The sequence below is a fragment of the Austrofundulus limnaeus genome, unplaced genomic scaffold, assembly GCF_001266775.1.
Source record: "Austrofundulus limnaeus strain Quisiro unplaced genomic scaffold, Austrofundulus_limnaeus-1.0 Scaffold3, whole genome shotgun sequence".
NCBI classification, from domain to species: domain Eukaryota; kingdom Metazoa; phylum Chordata; class Actinopteri; order Cyprinodontiformes; family Rivulidae; genus Austrofundulus; species Austrofundulus limnaeus.
The window spans coordinates 2,000,253-2,011,894 of NW_013952405.1; the positions used below are offsets into that span (position 1 = coordinate 2,000,253).

General features: G+C 37.5%; 1 protein-coding gene and 1 long non-coding RNA gene across 2 annotated transcripts in view; one reads left to right on the plus strand and one right to left on the minus strand.

The window, feature by feature from the left end:
* Positions 1–1,077, plus strand: part of LOC106523569 (uncharacterized) — a 3,919-nt gene extending 2,842 nt beyond the window's left edge. Inside the window, exon 2 of the long non-coding RNA XR_001310912.1 lies at positions 530–1,077. This is a non-coding gene — a long non-coding RNA (uncharacterized LOC106523569). The remainder of the gene's footprint in view (positions 1–529) is intronic.
* samd10b (sterile alpha motif domain containing 10b) overlaps positions 1–2,979 on the minus strand; it is a 68,527-nt gene extending 65,548 nt beyond the window's left edge. The window contains exon 1 of the mRNA XM_014017039.1: positions 2,795–2,979. Coding sequence (XP_013872493.1) covers positions 2,795–2,807 — 13 coding nt within the window. The 5' untranslated portion in view covers positions 2,808–2,979. The remainder of the gene's footprint in view (positions 1–2,794) is intronic.
* Positions 2,980–11,642: the final 8,663 nt, after the last annotated feature.

Genomic DNA, 11,642 nt, shown 5'->3' on the forward strand with positions numbered 1-11,642 from the left:
ATATTTGTTGTCTGTCATTGTAGCTGGGATAATTTTACTTATTAAAGCTCATAATCTTACCACTTGAAACATCACTAGCCCTGAAGCTGCTGGTAGACACCGTGGTTGGAATTATCAAAGGTTTTTGACCCCTGAGAGACACCGTAGCAACTCCTTTGCGTTTGGAATGGGGGTGGGGGTGGGGGGAGGACCAGGGAGGATGATTCAACCACTCAACCACTAGATGTCGCTGAAAACAACAAATCTTACACACTGTGCCTTTAAGTACTTAGGTATTTTTGAAAGCACACACTCCAGTACTTTAACTTAAGTAGTAATTTTGTAGAGCTACTTTTACTTTTATTGGAGTAATATTTGACCAGTAGGGTCAGTTTCACCACTGCTTAAATCATCTTCCCAGAAAACTTTTTTTTTCCAAATCCCCACCGCGAAGTGTTTTCTGGACAGCAACAATAGAAAATAGTTTTCTGTAGTAACAATTCTTTTCAAACTGTCTGTTCAACGTGGRATTATTGCTTCTGCTTTTCAGATGTAGAGGTGTCAGAGGTCATGCAGCCGAGCTGTCAGAGAGCAGAATCAAGACTGATTTGAGGAAAAGAGCAGCAAGATGATGAACGTGTGGCCTCAAGAGGACATGCTGCAGGAGCTTCAGCTGCAGCAGATGATTCTGCAACAATGACTTCCTAATTGAAAGCACACGCTGATGCAGCACCACTCCACCTTTGTTGTCAGCATGAAATTACAAAGGTGGGAGATGGAAGCACATGGAGGACAAAATCTGTTTGCAAGATCCGTATTTTATTCTGGTCTTCTTTTGACGYTTCGACGTAGCACAACCTCAGGAAGAAAAAGCTGAATAAATCTTTTTTTTTCTCACAATGAGGTCAAACGAGGTCGTTTGAGAAACATAACAAAAAAAAGGACTTCGACTTGCTCACCCGAACACAACAACAACTCCATAGAGTTTCTACTATTGCATCTCTTTGTTGCTGATGTATTATTGGATTATAGATTGTTGCTTCCCACTGTGTGTGCATGTCATTTTAATTTCACATTTAAACTATTTGGGGTTTTCAAGCTCTGAAAGACTCTATTCATTGATTTTACTATCCTGAAAGCAGCTTGGTAGAGTAAATACAAAACATCTCTTCGTGCTCTGCCACCAGGTTTGGAGTGAGTTCAATTTAAAACAATATCTTAGAAACAAAAGCATCAATAGAATTAATAAATGACACCGGTGCCTTTAAGTTTAGGTGGTGTGGCGCTCCGTGTGGCCCCCCAGAATAAATCAATGCTGCCTAAATAAGCAGTGAGATCATTCAATTCAAATTCTCAAACATGCTGTACAGCCATAACATTATAAAGTGACCAGACCTGACAAATAAAACAACTTGCACCCAGAACAGTCAGAGCTCTTTCACTTGCAAAAGTAAAATCCTATAGAAAAATCATAAAATTTCAGCCGATTGGTTTATTCTTACAATAGACTGAACTTGCTACCTACAGCTCTGTTACAGAGGAGCAAACCTGCTCACCTGTTGACATCATATCTTAAAAATGATTTGGTGCAATTTAAACGGTCAGATGTGTACACTCTGTCAGAGCTGAACACTCACAGCTCGATCAGCCAAAACATATTTATGGTGCAAAGAGTGACAAGGGTCAAAGTGATGCTCTAACACATAACTGAGGAGACAGACTCTGGTTAGACTTCACGAAGTTAGTTAACCTGCAACAACAATCCAAACACACAATTCTATAGTTCAAAATATTTTATTAACTGTCTGGTAATGTTTGATATAAAAAATTAAATAAAAATCACACACAATGCAAGGTGAAGCAAAAAATAAAGTTGATCTTACTGGTAAAAGTCATATTTCCCAATCCTTTTATGTTGATGTCCAAATATTACAGCAAATCAGAGTTTCCTTGTTTATTTCTTTTCTAAGCCATGATTTCCTTTCTCCATGTGGATAAAAAAATCTAATTATTCACTAAAATAAAGATCAAAACACCAAGAAATCAAATGGGTATTTTGGTGTTTGTGGTGTCTTGTTGGCTAAAGTGGGAGTTACTTTATTAAATATATAAACAATAATTCCTTTTATTAAATCATTCAATGACCATCTGCGCAGTGCACTTTCTTTTTATTCACATTTCTGCCTTTTAATATTTTCCACGACATGCTTTATTGAAACCAATTTGAAATCTTCAGTCATTTTTTACGCTTGTTTTAAAGAAAAGGCATAAAATGCTCCATCGCTGTTTAATTTATGAGTTTACAGCTGCAGCTCAACACTAAAGCTGGCAGTATGTTTCTTTTTGTTTTCAAATTTCATGAATGTCTTTAACTTTATTATCTTAATATTAAAAAGTATATGCAAGTGTCCTTTAAGTATATTCATTTTAAACAAACAAAAGAGAGTAGCTATACTTTCACTTTAATTTACTTATGAGAGAAATATTTGGCTTAAATACTAAAAGTACACTAAAAGTGTACTTGGTAAATAAAAATACACTTGGGAAAATATACTTTGCTTTAATGACATGTACTTGAACTTCAGCTCCACTCTGTGAGTTCATGAATTTATGACAAGTTTTCTGTTTTTCTTCACACAAATCTTTTGTTTAAAATAAACAAATAAATCAAACTTGAAGCCATGTTAGAAACTTTAAATCCTTAATTTCTAAAACACAAAGCCAGCAGCCACAGTCAACTCCCAGAACAATAATAAAAAAAAGTGCATAAAGAGATGCTGTGATGTTTTTACAGAACTCGTGTGATGCTTCCTACCGTCCACAGCCATGCTCGGTGTCTGCCTGGACCTCTCCGTGGTGTCAGCAGGACTCCCTCATCCTTCCTCCCGGACAGATAAGAGAGAGGAAATCAAAAGGCGCCTCCTGATCCTGCTTTTAAACCTGCTGTGGGAGCAGGACGTCTCTCTCCTTCTCTCTCTCTCTCTCTCTCTGTTGTGGTCCGGGGACTCGGGACCGGTCCGATATGATGCTGCTCGCTGGGAGAGTCTCCGCCTCCACCCCTCCACCCCCTCCTCCTCTTCTTTCTCCTCCTCCTCCTCTCAGTACCTGCCCGCTGGGATGAGAAAGGTCAGCCCGCCCCGACAGCAGCTGGTTCTGGACCCAGACACGCACAGAAACACAGTGGGTTTTTATTAAACCGGCAGCTGCCGTGCAGACATTAAAAAAAAAAAATAATAATAATAAATCTGAACCTTTTATTCTGAAAAATATTACAGGAAAAACAACTTGTTTCAATCAAGTGCGTGCTGATAGCATGGCATACGAATACTGCAGCTCAACACAGCAGAGGTTTCTATAATAATACATTACAGACAAAATAAATGAAAAAATAGTAATACGAAATCAACATCAAGGAGCCAAAATAGGAGGGGAAAAACTAATCAAAATTTAGGCCATTGCAGGAACAAGCTAGAATATTTATTGTGAATAAGAGTAGCCCGTGAAATCTGATTGGCCGCCCTGCCTGGCCACTCCCACCAGAGCTGTCAATCACTTTGTTCAAATACAGACAGACATAGCTGTCATAATCCTTGAGTATTGTAGCCTAAATATTATACAGAAACTTGTAATTACTGCAATTCTTACATTGAAAGCACAAGCGCAGGCAGACAGTCTCTGGTCAATCCATTGGTTTCTGTAAAAGCATATGTAGGCTACTATGAAAGGCCGCTACTTCCGCCCCCCTGGTTTAATATTTCTGGTACGCAAAGCAAAAACCAGAGATTTGTTCATTCAGAGAGTCATTCATTGCTCATGATAACAACAAAACCAGTTCATTTTCGTTTTAACTGATGGCTTGAATAGTTAGATCATGAGTTCGGGTTCAACTCGTGTTTCTGTTGGCTGCCACAAAAATTCAAAAAAATTGAGAAATACTTTAGAAACATTTGCCTGGAACAACAAGAATAGTAAATGGTCTGAAMTTGAATAGCACGTCTCTCCGGACCCCAAAGCACTTTACACTTACAGACATTCACCCACTGATGATGGTAAGCCACATTGTAGCCACAGCTGCCCTGGGGCGCACTGACAAAGGTCAAGCACCAGCACCACGGGACCCTCTGACCACCATCAGTAGGCAAGGTAGGTGAAGTGTCTTGCCCAAGAACACAWCGACTGAGTCGGCTGGACAGGGGATCGAACCGGCGACCTTCCGGTTACAGGACGACTCCCCTAACCAGTTGAAGAAGTAGAAGAGGTATGCACACCCTGGTCCAGAGCTCTATCTAGGCTAAGACAGGCCACTAAATGTGGCTCATCTGGAAAGAAAAGCATATGTTGAATGATGTTAGCATTAGCGCTAGCTGTATTTTTAGCCTGATGTGTATTGTGATATGATATGTATTATGAGTAGAGGTGCAATTTCAGGAATATGTGGATAGTGAGGCTGTGATGTATCCAAATTTCTATTTGTGTTCTGGATGTCCCAGATTTTAAATGGGCTGTAAAATAGCATGCAAAACACATGCATGAGTTATATATGGGTAAATACAAAGTTTTATTATTCAAATTTTGGTGTACTGTTCATTACAGTCTAAGACTGCAGGGAATTCAGATAAAACAGTAATTTTACTGTGCCACCCTTTTACAGTCTGTACCCCTGCCTGCCCCCCCCCCCCCCCCGAGAAAAAATCCTAGACACGCCCCTGCACACAATGGCAGACTGAAGAGTGAGGTGAAACAGAAGGGTTGATGAGGAAAGTGGGGACTACTGAGCTTAATGAGACAGAGAACAGGTGTGAATGGGTTTGACAGGATGTAGGAGCAGAAGCTGAATGGAAAGAGTTCTGAGAAAAAGGAAATTGATGGCACAAGGAAGCACAGAGTAACAAAACAAAAATAAACCATAAAGACATACAAAAGACTAAAAAAAGTAAATATAAAACAAAGTAACCAAAAAATAAAACAATAAAAAAACAGATTCTGACAGTCACATGTCAAATGTATGTTTATCATAATAAACTGTAACACTTTAGTTTCAGAATGGTAAATGCAATCTGAGATATGAGAATAGGAGAAAAACGACAGGATTTTCAAAAATGAGAAAAGTAAACAMAGAAGTTCATTCTCTGGAAATCTCTCCTCAAGGTCTTCTTTTATCAAATAATGGCACCCATAAAAACACATATTTACAGAAGACTGGCATGTTTGCAGCTTAGAAACTCACAAACATGAGTCAATAAATTCTATTCATTGCAAGTTTCACTTGAGAACAAGTAAAGACAGTGRACCACCAAACTAGACCTACATTAGKGGGGAAAAATAACAAAACACATGAATGCATCCAAGAATTCTTTGGAGAGACAGCTGGCGGACTACCTGTGCAGGTTTTCTTCTTTACTGGTGATGTTTTTGACTATTTCTGTGTTTCAGAGTWATTTCTTTTTAATTCAAAGGAGTTTTCTTAAAACAAAGTTATCAAGTGAAACTCTCTGTGGGCTTTTTTAAGTAAAAGTAGGACAATAACATCAGTATTTTGGCACGGCAAAATTAATTTAGACTTTTTTGTTTGTTTTTTACAGAATAGTTAGTCAAATTGTTAATGAACTGTTACTATGAACACAATGAAAACACGTGCACACGTTGGCTCAGTTGGTAGAGCTGTTGCCTCTCAGCGAGAAGGTTGCTGGATCAAATCTTGGCCCTGGGATCTTTATGGGTAGAGTTTGCATGTTCTCTCTATGCATGTGTTGGTTTTCTCCGGGTACTCCGACTTCCTCCCACACACCAAAAACATGACTGTTAGGATAAATAGTAACTCTAGGGTCCCTCGGGTGTGAATGGTTGTCTGTCCTTTGTCTCTGTGTGTGTCCCTGTGATAGACTTATGACATGTCCAGGGTGTRYCCTGCCCCTCACACTGTGACTGCTGGATATGGGCATCAGTGACCCCCATGACCCTGAAAGTAAGAAGTGGGTATAGGTGGATRGACATGCACATACATTTATTATTTTTTTAAGTCTGGATATGTGAACATTGTTAAGGTGCTCCTATATGCTTTTCTTCATGATAAATATGTAATTTATMCACACTATAACTTGTGATTTTTATCTTTTGCAATGCTCAATAAACATTTTATGTGTCTCGCGTCATTTTCTGTCTGTTTCCTGCCAGCAGCAGTTTCACTGTTGGTGGATGGTTTCGTAGTTTAGAAGATGACTGATTTGTTTGAGTAAACTGAACATCACATAACTGCCATCTGAACTTCAGAGTAGTTTGTTTTATTATTAAAAGAAGAACACCACTGAAGGCTTTTCATGGTGCATAAAAAAAAACCTTTTACTTTTCACCACACTAAACTTGTCATGGATTCAATTTTGCCAACTGCCTTTATTTSAATAATTTGACTGGCTGAAAATAACCCGTGACAGATAGCTTAATGAAAAGTGTGGAGGCTACTTATCATTCATTTTTGTTTTACAATTAGAAATAACTGTTTTTTTTAAGTATCCGGTTGCTGTTCAACTTGAAATACAAATGGAAATGCAATGAAGTGAAGTAATTGTAAAAGTGTCAGCCCAAAGGGGAAAAAACTGAAAGAATTAACATTATAAAAGGCTTGGTGACATTGGAGTAAAATAAAACTTAGACTTTAAATTTGAGAATTTGAAAGTTATACAATTAGCATAGATTACAATGTGTCTGTTTCAATGAAAAATCTATATATGATTTGTAGAAACTGAATGGAAACACAACTTATTGTTTTTACATGACCACAGTTGCTGTTTAAGTTTTCGCCAAAAGCTTTTTKAATTTATTTTATTTTATTTTATTTTTCAAACAAATGTCACCCTGTACTATTTGAAGGATTACAAACTGGGTGCATGCTTGTTTTTTGACAGTTAATCCCTGCTCAGGTTATCAGTCACCTTTCATTCTAACAGAGTAAAACGTTTCTCTGCAAACACACATCCAGAACAACTTACCTACAAAATCTTTAAAAAGCAGAACTCAGATCTCGTAAAGTAGAAACACAATTGACAAGCTTTCAGCTATCCAGGTAAGGCCAAGTCTCAAGCTAAAAGAAAATTGACAGCAGTTTGCACRTTTTAGTTTAAAAATACTTTATTTTTGGTTTTTTATATACCGACATGAGGGATGGGCAACTGGCGGCTCTCAGATTACTGTAATGTTGATTGTAATGACAAAATTTGYCACTAGATGACACCAGCTTGTCCACAAGTCTTCTCTAGTAGTRGTGGTACAGTATTTAKTTTRGGGKTGGGCAATACTAGGAATTTCRGTAYCGATCAGATACCAAATAAATGCAGGGCTGGTATCACTGATTCCAATACTTATCATGTTCATTGAATAATTTTGTAATTTTGCCTTTAGTTTGTCAAAAAATGATAAAACACAGGACAAAGATTTTAGGCAAAAGAAAATGTTTTATATTAACTATAACTACAACAAAATAAAACAATGTAAAAGTATAAAAATAATGAAACAATCTCCCCATATCTTTTACTACACACAATTGTTTAAGAAAACACTTTCACTAGTGGAAAATAACAAAAAAGAAAAATAATGCAGGAAAAATCTAACTACAATAATAATATCACTAACAACAAAAATAATAACTTCCATTGAACATGGGCATGATGTAGAAAACTAATGACTAAMTACCATCTGGAGGCTTTGCTCTACCGACTTTATTTTCTCTATGAAAAAAAGTCAGTGAAAATAAAGTGTAAACAAAGGTATCTCATCACACTATTAGTGGTCTGATAAAATGTTGGTATTGATAGTATTGATAGTTAAACCGATACCACTATTCTCTACCGGTGAGGAAGAGACAGAGGAAGGAAAATACTAGACAGATAAAATTCATGTTTCAGGTGAAATGGGAGGTAGACTATCTGTTCACAGAATTTTAAGGCAAACCTGTGTTTAGTCCACTTAGAGACACTGCCGCAATAGATTTTAATGTAAGTCGCCACTACAACATGTTGCACGAAGCTAAATATGAGAAGTATACTGAAGTCCCAAATACATAAACAACTTTTTACAAGAACCACAGGATTTTGCACTGAATACGTCTTAGCCTATGCTGTTGCACTTCAACTCATTAAAGTAACACTGTAAACAAGAGTACAACTGATATACATGCATTTAAGCATGAAATATACTGTATTAAGTTACTGCTCTRTATGATGGTTTAATAAACATATACATACATAAAAAATTTTAAAATGGCAATTTTATTTGGGTAAGTGCAGCACTATGTGGCCCTCTGATAGTGTCGACAAAAAAATTGTGGCTCCTTCCATCATTTAAGCTGCTGATCCCTGAACTACGTATGTCTTTACATGGCTATCAAAATAATTTATTTATTTATTTATTTTTATTTATTTTTATTCTTTAAGACGTGCAGCACTATGTGGCCCTCTGATAGTGTCGACAAAAAAATTGTGGCTCCTTCCATCATTTAAGCTGCTGATCCCTGACCTACGTATGTCTTTACATGGCTATCAAAATAATTTATTTATTTATTTATTTTTATTTATTTTTATTCTTTAAGACGTGAATAAAATCGTATAACATTATACAACCATCAGTTTTTTTTTAGAGAGGAGTTGTTTTAACATGTCCACAGTCCGTTTTGGTTTCGGTTCAGTTCAAGCACCTGGAGTTGCTACAGTTTTTTTATTTTATTTATTTTTTGTGTGTTTTTATCTTTAGTTCAAATCTAATTTTTATCAATTTTTCTGTGCCACAATAAAAATAAATCACAAAATACAGTCTAATTTCAAACAGCTGGAGTTGCTACAGTTTTTTTTTTATTTCATTTATTTTTTTGTGTGTTTTTATCTTTAGTTCAAATCTAATTTTTATCAATTTTTCTGTGCCACAATAAAAATAAATCACAAAATACAGTCTAATTTAGTTTGTTCTTTTAGACATTTTTTGTGATGTTGTAATGATCAATTTACTTTTCTTGAGTCTCCATTTCATCCATTTCTAACACTGACAGCCTGTCAGAAATGAAACATCTAAAACACATCTTGAGATAAATCTGGTAACGGATTGAGGGTTATTTTTATCAGACTCTAGTATACTCCCTCTAGGACAACAACAAACACGCAGCTGCTTTAGCCTGATGAATCGCTCCACCCATGATAAATACCTCAGCCACTTTTGTGTGTTTGGAACTGGTTAAGCGCCACCGAGTGGACCTGTGTCAACATGACTTTTCACAAGTCAGAAAGCAGACACTGATAGGAAAACACACAAGCAGAAAAAGCTGCTATTTTCTCATCAAAGCAGAGAAATTGTGAATGTGTCTTTGTCCAAATAATCTCGCAGCTAATTGATTTTGCTGCCACAAAGATGCACGCACACGAATCTACACTGATCCTATTTCATTTTTTTATTTTTTGTAGAACATGGAGGTGTCCCTGACAGAAGAGCCAACCCCCCCCCCCCCCCCACACACACACACACACAAAAAAGCTCAAGAAGTGGATCATCAAAGGGGGAGCAATGAGGAACAAAGCAGCCGACTGGTCCATCAGGGCTTCAGCAGAGCGCCGGCTGATTGGGAGTGAAAGCATTACACACTCACAGATGCACACTCAYATACATTCATACATGATGGTAAAACACACTCGTGAGGGACAGGGGGAACACATTTGCATGCACGTTCTCGTTCTGACGCAGACAAAGCTTAAATTAGATATGGGAATCTGGGTACCGGTGGAGACATTTTGTCGTGTAAAAAATTGAACAAGAGGAGGCCTGAATCTTTAATTTAGAAGGTGGTCAGTGTGGTGAATAAAGAATAGCGTGGGACCTGCAAAGATAAAGTGGGTAAAACATAGAGTTTTAGGTTACAGAGATGCAGCACTGTGAATAACTCCTGTACAGTGTTGTTTGTCAGAGCAGATAAAACCAAGAGAACAGGAGCTGAAAGGTAGGAAAAATATTCACGTTTGGAAAAAACCTTTATCTCGACCTTATAGTCAGGAGTTAGCATCATGATTAGTGTTAATGAGAAAACTGATGCAAGACAACATTTCAAACTGTAACAGGTGATCTCAGTAAACTTTTACTGACAACCTTGCAGCTCCTTGTGAGGTCTGTTTTATTTGTGCATATGATTATAACCATCTGCCAGGTTTTAGGATGTCCCTTTATTTGCCATTAAATGCCTTTAAACTAGCCTAGAAAAAGGACAAAGAACATCTGCAGGTTGCCTTCACTGTCTGCTGCCAGAATATTAATAATAAACTGTTGTCTAAAGATGTTTTTTACAGATGAAAGCAAAGTCCATCTTTTGAAACTAGTTAAATACTTCAGAATTTTAAAATGTTTTTATCATGATATGCTTCGTTTGTCAAAGTTGAGGAGGAATTGGACTCCTCATGAATGCATGTTAAACAAATATGTTTAAAATGTCCCAGTGGGATCAAACTGAACAGTTTCAGTTCCTGCTGCAGTGAATTCCAGGAAGACAGAGCAGGAAAGGAGAAGCCCTTTTTTCCAAGTTCTGTTCTGTGCTAAGGGGACACTAATAGAAATCGAATCGCGTAGACTATGACTGTATTGTGACATGTAATGTAGCATGTGAATGTAGCTATATATGGAGGCAACAAACTGAGGATAGATTTGTAAATAAATGTAAGCCAATGTAAAAGTCTGTGGGGATTATGATGGCCAATTTACCAGTAAGAACAAACGTGGACTTTGTTAAAGTTTAAAACAATTGGATGTAATTTTTTGGCTGTGATGTATATAGTGCACCAACTTGACTGTGAAGGAAGCTATGCTAAGAAGCTAACTGGAAATTGAGTGTGTTGTAAACGACCGTCCCCTACTGGGAAGAGAGAAATATCGAGCTGAACGAGATGGCTGAACATGACTGCAGGATTTGTGAGACAAATTGATTTTAATTTGGAAGCCTTGTCAACACGGACTGAATGGCTTCATTCACTTCCTCCGCTGCCATTGCTAAACTACAGGCAGACTAAAACAGCGTCCACAACTTCTCTTCTGTTCGCTAATTGGCCCAGTTGAAATTCTACAGGATGAATCCAAGTCAATGGGAGCATAGATGGAGCAGTGAAGAGAAATTTGAATTGAGCGGAATTGAAGGCAATAGCCAGGCTAAGTGAGAACATTTGTAGGAGAGCTTTTGATAAATGACACCAAGATATTTATTCATTTCTACAACTTCTATAACTAAGCCAATTAAAGACCTAAAATAAACATATCTTTAATTGAACAAAAACAAAAAGCTGCAATGGAAGACAAAGCTCCTGAGATGGAGAAAAGAAACAGGGAGACACAAAGAGGCACAGAAGGAACCAGACATTGTGGGAGAACACACAATGCTTAACTGAAGAGGAATGACAACTGAGGGACTAAATAGATGGTGGGGTGGTGAACAGAATGACTGCACCTGTGTCTGAGGGAACAAAGGACAGGAGGAGATGGGTGTGTGGCTGGATGGATGGTAAAAATACTGACTGAGGGAGGCGTGACTGCAGCACAGAGGAACACATGAAGCAAAACTGAACCGAGAGCAAAATACAATGAAACACAGAAGCAGAAGAAAATTCAAGACTGTAAACACACACACACACACACACACACACACACAC